This window comes from Austrofundulus limnaeus, unplaced genomic scaffold, assembly GCF_001266775.1.
Source record: "Austrofundulus limnaeus strain Quisiro unplaced genomic scaffold, Austrofundulus_limnaeus-1.0 Scaffold38, whole genome shotgun sequence".
Lineage (NCBI taxonomy): Eukaryota > Metazoa > Chordata > Actinopteri > Cyprinodontiformes > Rivulidae > Austrofundulus > Austrofundulus limnaeus.
In genome coordinates, this window is record NW_013952440.1 from 1,358,058 (window position 1) to 1,370,055 (window position 11,998).

At 38.0% G+C, this 11,998-nt stretch overlaps 1 protein-coding gene across 1 annotated transcript in view; it reads right to left on the reverse strand.

Annotated features, from left to right (window-relative positions):
* The window catches only part of clec16a (C-type lectin domain containing 16A), a gene marked incomplete in the record, with an annotated part of 48,834 nt that overhangs the window by 21,142 nt on the left and 15,694 nt on the right, over window positions 1–11,998 (reverse strand). Inside the window, 7 exon segments of the mRNA XM_014006923.1 lie at window positions 721–771; window positions 2,879–2,923; window positions 4,483–4,592; window positions 5,181–5,300; window positions 6,036–6,136; window positions 6,218–6,329; window positions 9,670–9,976. Coding sequence (XP_013862377.1) covers window positions 721–771; window positions 2,879–2,923; window positions 4,483–4,592; window positions 5,181–5,300; window positions 6,036–6,136; window positions 6,218–6,329; window positions 9,670–9,976 — 846 coding nt within the window.

Genomic DNA, 11,998 nt, shown 5'->3' on the forward strand with positions numbered 1-11,998 from the left:
ATTTCGTATTTTCCAGGCACATAGTTCAATACTATATCACAGTCAAGTAACTAAGTTACCTTCAGTTGTTATGAAAAAGCTGTATATCAAAAATAAAATTGACTTTGTATCATAACCTTTTTCAAACATCTTGAAATTGGCCTCCTTAAGAACCTCCTACCATTTCCACATTCCCACTTCAGCGCGTTTCAAAACAATACTTCACGGAGGAGGGGTGTTYTGTGTGGTGGGAGCTCTATTGCAGACTCCTCCAGGGAGGAGCTTGGCTGGGGACTGAGTTTCATAGAAGTGCTAGGAACAAATGGGCGGTGCATTGTAACAGCAAGCACTGAGGCAGCTACGAATGAACACCAGAGGAGATTCAATGGCTTTGTAGTTCTTCTGAAAACATACTTTCTGGGTCCAATGTGGGATCATATGAGTAAGGTTCAACTGTATCCTGAGTTGTCATTTTCCACAAAAGAGACAGAGGCCAATTTCAACGCATTTAGATAAACGATATTTCTGACATCTATGACATATAGAGCATTTTCAGAACTGAAAGTAACAGTTACTTGATTGTGGTACAACACTGAACTATGTGCCTGGAAAATACATATTACCCCCCACCCCCACCCGAGAGAAAAGTGGAGAAAATATATTTTTTACTCTGATAGTCAATGCAATATTAAACATCAAATATGTGTTTTCCCAATATCGTTCAGTCCTAATATAACCCACCGTCATGCTTCTGTATTCATCTTCGAACATGTCCAAAAAGATTTCTTCCCCCTGTCACAACAGAAAAAATTAAAAGTAAGTTTCAAAACAATATAATGTGTGCAAATAAAGGTAAATGCTAAATCAACTACACCCATTTTTTTGTTGCATTTTTCATTGATATTCACTAATGAAATAGGACTCAAAAAGTGAAAAATATGTGGAAGATAAATGCTCCTATTTAAACTCAAACTCACATCTAGTCATATCCAGGTGCAAAAAGTTGTGATTTACAGTTTCAGATTTTAGGTGTTGTTTTAGAACAAACAGCTTAGTTTATTTGAAAAACTAACTAGCCTGTTTACAAGAAATCAAAGTACTGAGTTTCACTGGTTATCATATTTTATCTCGTCATAAAAATAATCTTTGTCATTTATTCTCATAAGCAGGTGTAAAAACAGTGACTGGAAGTAAAATCCCTCCCAGTAAAAGGTTTGATAAGGATCCTTTTTTGCAGAAATAATGATGTGCATGTTTCTGTCTGCACTCATATTTCTGCACCACTTCTGCATTCAATAGACTGAATATGATACTAGCACAACATGATAATAATCGGCCATGTGATCCACCATTTATTTACCAGTGGGAGTTAGAAAACAATCCTTAAGTGATGCACATCTACAAAGAACAATAATGTTAAGACCCAAAACAGAACATGCTGAACAGAAAAAGTGAAGCTGTTTGGACATGCAGCTCTAAGCTTGGAGGATCTGAAACATTTGTTTCTGTGTAAACTCGTATCGAGTACATCCTGTTCGCCTAACCAACAAGTTAGGTCAACACAAACACTCCCTACTTATTCAGAATTCCCTCCAAGTTGGTTTCGTTTTCAGACAGAACCTGAACACTACAGATCAATATTATCTTATTCTCAGTCTAAACTGGTTTCAGAATATGCAAATACTTTTAAAAATGTGGCTTTTCAGTTTAATATAGCAAGTAAGCAAGTGATCCATCTTGAAACAGGCAATACCAGTGATTCACAACACATGCTGAGTTTAAAGTCAAGATTGTGTACAATGTCATCTTCTAGGTTGGGTTAAAACAGCAATAACTTTGACATTTCTGACCATGAGATGATCAAAGATGGTTTTCAACAGCTTTTGTCAACTTATGAAAATTTTATTATGACTAAATTACTCATTTGAAATATATTTATTCAAATAGTTAACATTAGAGTATGTATATGATGCTGCCAGTTTATTTTTAATTTTTGTTTTCCATCTTCAGGGTAGGCATCTTAACTACTGTTCAAAGTTGGCACAAGTTGTCTAAAACGTTATAGTGTGACAGGGCCTTAAGTCTGGCAGTAAAGGTGGTGGGTGATATCCATTCCTTCAAGGAATTCTAGGCTTTTAGTTCTAAATGTTTTAGGAAAACTCCAGAAATAATTTAAAATTGTAAATTATAAGAAAGCCTAAATAAACTCCTGTGACTGATCGCAAAAGTGATATCCACAGAGAATCAAAGCAAAACAGAAAGCATCAATGGCATTGAAAACATTTCACGTAACGCTTCAAAAACTAACACTTTCATTTTACTTGTTTTACAAACTAAACRAAACAGGTGCTAGCTTGCACACAAAACAGTACGACTGTTTTTGTTGGAGGGTTGAATAGTTTGTTCCACTTTCAAGATTCCAACGAACCAGATTTACAGTAARTCATCACAGTTTTGTTAGAAACTGTGGCCTGGGAAAAGTGGATGTAAAATACAAGAACTACTCATTGCTGAAGTTCTCTCAAAATCGCTGCACAAATATACTGCCCCTAGTAGGCCTGATATCCCCCCCCCCCCACCCACCCACACACACAAAAACAGCATATTGTGCAACTTAAATAAGAAATAAAGGAATGTAAAATGTTTTGCAACAGTTTAATGTGTTAGCCAATATTACCTTCTAATATGCTTTTATAAAACTGTGTCTGGTGTGTGTGTGTGTGTGTGTGTGTGTGTGTGTGTGTGTGTGTGTGTGTGTGTGTGTGTGTGTGTGTGTGTGNTGTGTGTGTGTGTGTGTGTGTGTGTGTGTGTGTGTGTGTGTGTGTGAGGTGTGTGTACTTGTAGTTTAATCCATTAAATTATTGCAGATTTGTTCGATTATGCTACTGAACATTTTTACCTTGTAGAAGGTTCGCAGTAAATGCAGACTTTCTTCTCGGGCACCCTGCATACAAAAACATGACACACTAAAACTCTCAGACTCATAGAAACAAACACTTCTTTAGCTTTAGAAAATAAAAATAATCTACTTGTTCAGTTTGTAAAGCAACAAAACAACCAGACACCAAGTAGAGATTAGAAAACGTCTGGTTTGCTACCAGTGCATCCACTGCTTTTCCATCAAAATAAACAACTTGTTTTCTTCAAGTGTGAGAGGATTTTCCCTTGAATTCTAACTTGTTAAACATGACACAGCCTAAGTTGACATTTGATTTGCTCTGGAATCACAGTGCCATGAAAACAGACCTCGGGGCTTTTAAAGCCTTACTGGGAAGAGCTAATGCTTCACATGTATTCCTGATTGTCGTTCCTGAGAAACACTGGAGAGGAACTCCAGTACAGAGGAACTGAAAAAGCATCAACTAGTGAGATAATTTGTTTTGTTTATAATAAAACCACATCATCTCCGGCCAACATGCAGAGGAACACAAACAAGTTCAGTCTAGTCAGACAGGAAACTGTCTAATTAAACCAGAGTTACACCTTTTACACCAGATTAACATGAGCCAGGCTGCCTTTTAGTCAAATTTTAATCAATGCATTACATTTTAATATTCATATAATGCCAACTAGAACATTTATTTGATTTTTATTTTTTTTAATAAATTAGGATAAACTCTTAACGGTAATGCCACCACACCTGTTACACCTTGCCATTAAATCAATAAGCATCCTCAAACCTGAGAGCAGGTCATGCAAGTTGTGAAGATGAAGTTGTTCCTGAAATGATTTCAGAATAAAAAGGTAGTTCTTCTCACAGGGAAGTGAAAATTGACAGTAAGCACTAATCGGATCTGATTTTATATTTATGTTCTGCATTAACTGAGCAACATATTTCATTAAAGTTCACTTACTACAAAACAAAAAGACAACAGAAAAATGGTGTCAAAGATTTGTTCACATCTCTTCTCATCTTTAGTCTTACACTGTAAAACATTAGGAAGCGCCTGATACCAGTGGAAAGCTCAGACCTCACAGATCTGCTCATAAATGGTAGTTTTTAGAGTTTACTCATGATCAAAACTTTCTTTGAAAGTCCAGAGATTGGTCACAAACTTCGTTCTGAAACAGCAAATTATCAGCTGTGCAAATACGTGTATAAGGAATGTAATAATTTCACAGGAATGAGGGTTAGCCTGAAGAGGCAGAAAAATATACTAACTTCTCAGAATGATAAATTACAAAAAGCTCAGTTGTGAGAGAAAAAAGGAGCAGCAAGAAGTAAAAGGGGCAATGAGATCATGAGAAGTTAGAACTGCATGCTAAAGGAGATGAAAAAGTCAGATAATGTCCTTAAGTGTGAAATCATATACTGAGAAGAAGAAGCAACAAGTTGGCTATTCAGAGAAACCCAACAGTTTATCTTCTAAGGAAGTGAATCTATGGAACAGGCATGTTAGGCTCCCGTACGCTCTGTTCACTGGAATTCTTTGACACTCGTGTCACGTGACATTTTCACAAAACTGGATGAGTCAGAGTTGCACGAGTGTATTTGCATTTTACCTCCAAGCAGGCAAGATGGACATCTTTGATTATACAGCAGTTTCCAGATAACACAGACTGCTTTAGCAGAAGGCAGCTCAGCTCGAGGGTAGCAAGGCGCACTTTTCCATCTGACAAATGGAACAGAACTTTATTAAGAACGTGCATGAGTTAGTGCAGTTTGTTCATGCCTAAAGAAAAGAACCCTTTAATGGAAGTTTCAAAGATGCAATGACAGGATCAATTAATTGTGCCCATTCATGTAACGTGCATTTAGGTATCTCACTTTTCAAGAATTACATTAGCATAGCACTACATTACACAGCACTCTGAGATCTTTGCTAATGAAAAGTGCATTACAAATTATTATTATTATTATTATTATTATTATTAATAAATCATATTCACTTCTGAATATCTTCAAAGTCAAATTCAAAAATACTTTATTGATCCCAGAGGGAAATCAGGTAAAATACTTTCTGGTAAAAAAAAAAAAAGTTTTACTTATTTGTGTTTCTGCTTTGTTGTTTGGTTTTGTAACATGCAAATAATTCAGTGTCAAAAAGTCCAATAAATGCATAACTACAGTATGTTATTTATATAATTTAACTCCGTCATGCACAATAAGACACAAAACTAGAATCCTAACTATAATACTCAAGATAAAGTGTATTTATAGGAAAAATCATTAATTGTGTGCATGAATGTGTGTGTGTTACCTGGTTGTGCTGCCTGGTTCATAATTCTGATGAGTCTTTCTACCAGAACCACGCTGTAAGAGGTTCTCTCCTGGTCCGGAACTGGCAACTGCAGACGCTCCAGAAGATCCCGGTTCACACCTAAAATAAATTAAACCATTAAAGCCTAAATCRGCATCRGAAGCCAATCAAAGGGTTTCTGTTGGACTATTTAAAACTGAAACACAGAAAAGGTCATCAATCCTGATCCTGGAATGTGAAGCAAAATCTGGGTTCCTGCAGGAATAAACTATGATGGGATTGCAGGTGGGATASTATGCTATGAGGAAATAGCCAAGAAACATTATCTAGCCTACAGAATATGGCAGGACAAAGCTTCAGAGCCATAGAGTGTTGTAAATACAGGAGTCTGATGGAGGTCGCATTTAACTAATGGCTACAACCACACAGATGAGAGCAAAAAACCTGCACCTACGATCATCTGTYGCAAACAGAGTTCAGTCAGACTGCAGCTGAAAATTCACACATTTTTTGTAATTGTGAGAGATTTTCTTTTCACAAACCAGTCTCTCAACCGTCGCAGCTCAGTGTAATGGGCTTTAGGGAACTGCAAGTTGATGAACAATGCAAAGTATTCTGAGTCATTCAGATTTCCCTAAAGAACAATAGTCCAAAACACTGAAAGGATCTGAGAATTAAGCTTTTTACGCCTACAARGAAACGGATACTTTTAAAATAAATCACTTCAAACTTGTAATTCCCACAGTCTGACATTAAACAGAAACCTCACTAACATGTTAAATATCAAAAACATATTTGGTCAAAGTAAAAGTTGGGTTGAAAGTGGTGTGAGAAGATAAACAGTGAGCTGCCAACCTTTGCTGTGTGAGACAGCGTAAAGCAGGCAGAGAACAAACAGGGCGTGGTAGTCATCATTAGTACACTCAAGGGCGCTGTACACCATGTCCAAGAAGGGTCTGTAGGGACAGAAACATGTCAGTCTACTGATAAATCCTCATTAGGTTTCTGCATGTGCGTCTGTGCGTGCACGTATTTACCTGCTTCTTTGGGCATGTGCACGAGTGGCAGCAGCTGTCTTCTCCTCATCAGTGATGTTCTGTTCTGTCAGTTCAGACACTTTACACTTCTCCATCACCACCATCTCTATTTCTGTGCACACACATTTTCTGCTTAGAAAAATGTTGAAAAATGAGGACACCATCTCTCCTCCCGATCATGGTATAAAAATAAAATAAAACATTCAACATTTTCAGCACACTCACAGAATGGACAACATATGAATGTACATTCTGAAGTGATTCCTTCTTTTTGGTTAAAAATCAATAAATGGAGGCAACTAAAATGTCAAAAATGTCACTTTTCCTGAACAGCTATTGCTGAGTGACACTGTTAAAACTCTTCAGAACATTATACTCACTTAATGTCAATCTAATTTTAAAAGGTTTAGAAACTCAACACTAACCTTATCATTCTGTTAAATTCTGTGGGTGTTTTTCTAATCTTTTTGGAATGTGTCAATTTGAAACTGCTTTGTTTTACAGCCCACAATGCCCACTTTTACAAGTTACAGGTTGCTCTTTTGGCCTTTAGAGGCATTAATAAATAACACCCCCACAACCACCACACCACCACAACCAAAGAAACATCTCTAATCTGTCAAAGTAAAGAAGGTATCAGTCCAGATGAGTGAAATGGTCACAACAAATGCTTCACCAAAACACACACACAGTCAGAGGAGCAGTGGGAGGAAGGCGGAGAGGTGAGGAGCACAGGATGAATGATYGGTCACTGAAAGAATGAACAGTTCGCTCTAAATGTGTGATAGATGGGCGGTTGATGTAAAAAGGGAGGCCTAATGTAAACAAGCAGAATAATACAGAATTGCTGTTTTTCTTGCCATTTTTACTCAATAATAAAGATGCTGAATGGAAACAATCTAGCAGCAGAAGCATGTAAGAGGCGGTCATGTTGATGCTCAATTATTTGCTATAATAAAAAGCAACAAAGCTGGGCAAATGTGCAATTAAAACATTGATGTTTATTTAAAGCAGCTTTGTTGTGTTTTTCTTAGAGATGCACCAATCACAGCTTTTAGGCCAATTTTAATTTCAGATTTTTGTGAAGCTCTGACCTTACAAAATTAATTTCTCTCTAGAACTATAATAAAGTTTTGTTTTGTTTTATAATATCTGGTTGAACATTTAACAGTGTTCTTAATAAAAATGTTTCTAGTTGAAGACAACCCACCACTGTTACAATACAACACTGATCCATAAAGCAAAGCAGTTCCAGAACGATGGGGGTTGTTTGCTTCTCAACAGTGTGATTTATTGAAGATGTTTGTAACCAGCCAACTGCTGGACTCAGATTTGTTTGACACAAATTTAAGGAGCATTGTCTGCATCAACACTGTTGAGTTACACTCCACAACTCCTTTGGCTCTGATGCTGGCATCGAGTGCCACATATGACCGCAGACAAACTGTTATACAGCAATCTACAGGATATCAATAGCCTGGACAAGACTTGTATAACTTTTGACCTTGATTTGTGAATTTAACGTCACAACTGGGGTGATGAAAAGTGTATACAACACTCCATCCATATGTATCAAGTTTCATTAAATTATTCTGAGTGGATCAGGAGATTTGTAGCCTTCCGATGCAACTCTGCTTGATTCTAATCTCCCTTCTCTGCTTTGTCTGGGCTTTTTCTCCCATTGACTTGGATTTCTCCAGTAGAATTTCAACTGGGTCAATCAGTGAACAGGATGTCAGATGAATGGAAAGAGACTATACAGCAGGGATAGTCAATCCTGGTCTTTAAGGGCTGTAGCCCTGCACGTTTTACTTGTTTCTCTGCTCCAACACATCTGATTTGAATGAATGGATGATTTACAGGCTTCTGCAGAACTTGGAMGAGGTAACTCACTGACTGAATTAGGTGTGTTGGAGAAGGGAAAAAAGTAAAACATGCAGGGCTGCAGACCTCAAGGACCAGGGGTCGGATTTATAAAACTGGCGTACGCACAATTTGAGCCCAGAAACTTGCGTACGCCACTTTTTACGCTAAGGTTGTGATTTATAAAATCCAAACTTGACGTGAAAATGTGCGGTCCCTCACGCCAGCTTTGACCCATGCGTACGCTCATTTTGGAGACGTGAAACTGCGAAACAGATGGTGAAGTTAGGAATTAGAGCCACACTGTTTAATGATCACTGTCAGATATTTAATTTACCTTCAGAATCGGACTTAGATTTTTATTCAACTTTATCATCAGCTTTCTTGACAGTAATATTTATGCTTCTGCTGCTGAGCCATGAGGACCTTTGAAATAAAAATAAAAAAACTTAAATCTTAAATAAAAGTTCCCGTGCGCAAATCCCAGACAGCAAATGTCACGCTTTGGATACACGCGCAGGGCGCATCACCTCGCCAGTGTTTGTCACGCGCGGTGTGTGTGTGTGTGTGTGTGTGAGTGATGCGTGCGTGTGTGCGCGCGCGCGCGGGGCGGGGGTGTCTGCCGCGGATAACAGAGCAGGCAGGAGGGGGAGAGGACTTACTTCTAATTTTATCTGACTTATTTAATTTTATTTTTATTGTTTTTATCGTCCTTCAGGCTCTGATGGAAAATTAATTTGAAGCTGAGTATTTTTTTAAAATCCTTAGATTACTCTAAACGTCTATAAACCTGTAAAATGAGGGGAAATCTGTGTCAATTACTGACAATCTGTTCACGTGAGCAGCTGTCAGCACCCGTCATCCTCCAGACGCAGGACGGAGCGTGTCTGAACCAATCACTTTTGTTGGCATTGATCAGCTGACTGATTTAAATACAACTTAACATTCATGAGGTACTTTGCATCGACTGTTTATGGTTGAATGTGGGCGTGTAGAGGGTAGAACCTGAGGCGGGACCTCGTGCACAAACTCTGACGTGTGGCTGTGATTTATAAAGGAAAGATGCGCAGAAACGTGCGTACGCATGRTTTTATAAATCTGAATTTTTTTTGGCGTACGCCATTTCCGCCTTTTTGCCGTAAGTTCACTTTTAGTATGGTTTCCACGCAATCCTTTATAAATGAGACCCCAGGACTGATTCTCCCTGCTATACAGTAATATAGAAAACTTCTACATGAAAGATGTGTAATGTTAAATGATTCAAAAACTAATTATGGTGCGCTTATAGGCCATGAAAAACAAAAAAATTAAACAAAAAAATGAACAAACAGATTTTTAAGTTTCAGATCAATCTGTCACAGTCAAAAAATAAAAAAATAAAAAATAAAAACCTGTCTGGTTCTGTTTACAAGCTGACTGACTGATGCATCTCTAGTTTTAACTCTTTATTTGGAGACGAGTGCTGCTGCTGCAGTGGTTGCTGGGAAAACAATGTTCAGGAGCGACCACAATTCTGACGCTGACTGATGTGTGTAAACAACACTCAAACAATGTCCTGTACTTCTGCGTCTACCGAGACACACACTCACCTTCCGCCATCTCCCCACTCGCTCTGCTTCCCTTAGAACTCCCACTTCCTCCTCCTCCAACTCCCTCTGTACCTTTTCCCTTCTCCCTCTCTCCTCCTCGGACACCGTCATCATCCCAGCACTCTTCCAGCTCCCCTCCACCGCTGCTGCCACCTTCCCCCGCTCTCTCGTCATCCTCCTCACCCAGGTTTTTATAGTTTGGCCTTTTCTGTGTTCTCTTCCGGCCTCGATGCCGGGACAGCTCCAGGGATCGCTCCAAAGACTCCGGCGGTTTGATGAACCGACGGACTCCTCCTGCACTGACCTGCTGGGTTAAAACAGCAACAAGAAGAGCAAAGGAATAAATGTCAATAAAGAAAGTTGTTTTTGTAACTCATTCAGAAGTCATTTTGTGCTTTGAAAGGAAAACAAGTTGCTGTTTGTTTTTCGCATCTATGGCAGCGACTTATACACACATTCACAGKAAGTGCTGAATGTGCAAGCCAGACACTAGTTTGAAACTAAAGAATGGTCAGATGATTACAATACGTAGAAAACACACCAAGGGTTTCCTTTCTTAGAAGTGACTAGCACTTCTGTTTCTAGACAGTGATTTATCGAAACAAATGAGCGAAAAAATAAATAAATAAAAAAGGGAGGTACAACTAAAACGTCTAGACACCAATCAGTTACCATAAATGTCTGTCTCACTATCAATGCCAATAAACGTCTTGCAAAAAAGCAAACCACTTCCTTCATGCATTCTCGTACTGAATGTGAGAACATGACCAACTGATGCAAAATTACTTGTATGAATTTTTATCTTTGGCATGTTGCAAATGCAGCAACTAGAAAACCTGTGCAATTCAGAGATGGCTGTCAAATCTTAACCACACCAACAACCTTCCAGGAAACAGCTGGTAAACGATAAGCCTCGGAGCAGAGATGACATCACAGTGACTTACAGTAAGACCGATTAATTGTGACAGTAACTACCACCACTTCTGCAAATTCTAATAATTAACTAAGGGTCAAATTAAAATGATCAATCTGACTCAGAAAGGAACACAACAAAAAAATAAATAAAATATATAAATATAAACACAGTTGGTGTGAGGTCAGAAAGACCGTTATAATGAGCACGCCATGGAAACAAACAATGTATGATGATACATAGTCTTTTAAAATTATCTTTTAATTTTTAAACAGCTGTGGCCCAAATCTGAACAATAAACCTGGAAACAAGTTCGCCTTTTTTTTATACCTCAAACAATATTTAGACTACTCAGACTTACAAGGAGCAGATTACAGAGCTTCCTGTTAATTACAATTTTATTTTTGCTTCTTCTTGTTCTGTTTTCACATCAAGCATTTTGATTTACTGGACTGAGGCGAGAAAGGGTTTAAAAAAGGTATCATATCATGCTTTTAAATCCTTCTTTTTCACGTCTAAATCATTCACTTATGGTCTATTTAAAATAAAACTGCAACGCTTTGGTCTTAATTCCTCGTCTTTGTTGCTCCACAGACTCCTTGCTTTCCTTGCTTTTACCCCTGTTCTGAGTTGCGCCTCAGAGCAAGCTGTTTTGGTGCGTCTCTTTAAATACAAGTGAGATATTTCACACCACCCGCCCCCTCCAGGTCCCTGAGCGTTCGACTCCACCCCGTTCGGCCATATTTGTAGTTTCATAGCAAAAACACAGTTATCTACAGACTAAAAACTGTTTTTAAGATAAAATAAGATAAGATACAACTTTATTGATCCCACAGTCTGGAAATTTGCACATTACTGCAGCGTAATACAAGAGAGGCTGAGAAGAATAATGAAAGATTAATAAAAGATAACAAACAAAACCCCAATATACACATGTGATATATAGTAATGTACCAATGCACATATACACATATACATAAATACATATGCTTATTTGTATACATACATACATACACCGTAAAGTACAGTACAAAAAATAATGTATATGAAGGTGCATATTAGTGAGGGCAGATGGCAAGAAGGTATAAGGATGTCAACAACAGTAGACTTGTCAATCCAGCCTTACATGTACGAGCCAGAGTCTGACCCAGTGCAAGRCACTCAGAATGACAAACCTGCAGAACCAYGTCTTCAAACGAATGTGTCACAATGGTGCGTTATTTATTTACACTCTATGTCCTTACCCACACTGGGGAGCATAGCTAAACTAAAATACATGCATTTGAACTACTATTATATTATATAATTTACTTTTGTGATCAATAAAGTATTTTTTAATTGAACAACTACAATATACTCACACTCACAGTACAGATGTGAAATTATTTTAAGTTTACACTTAAAATGGTATTGGGT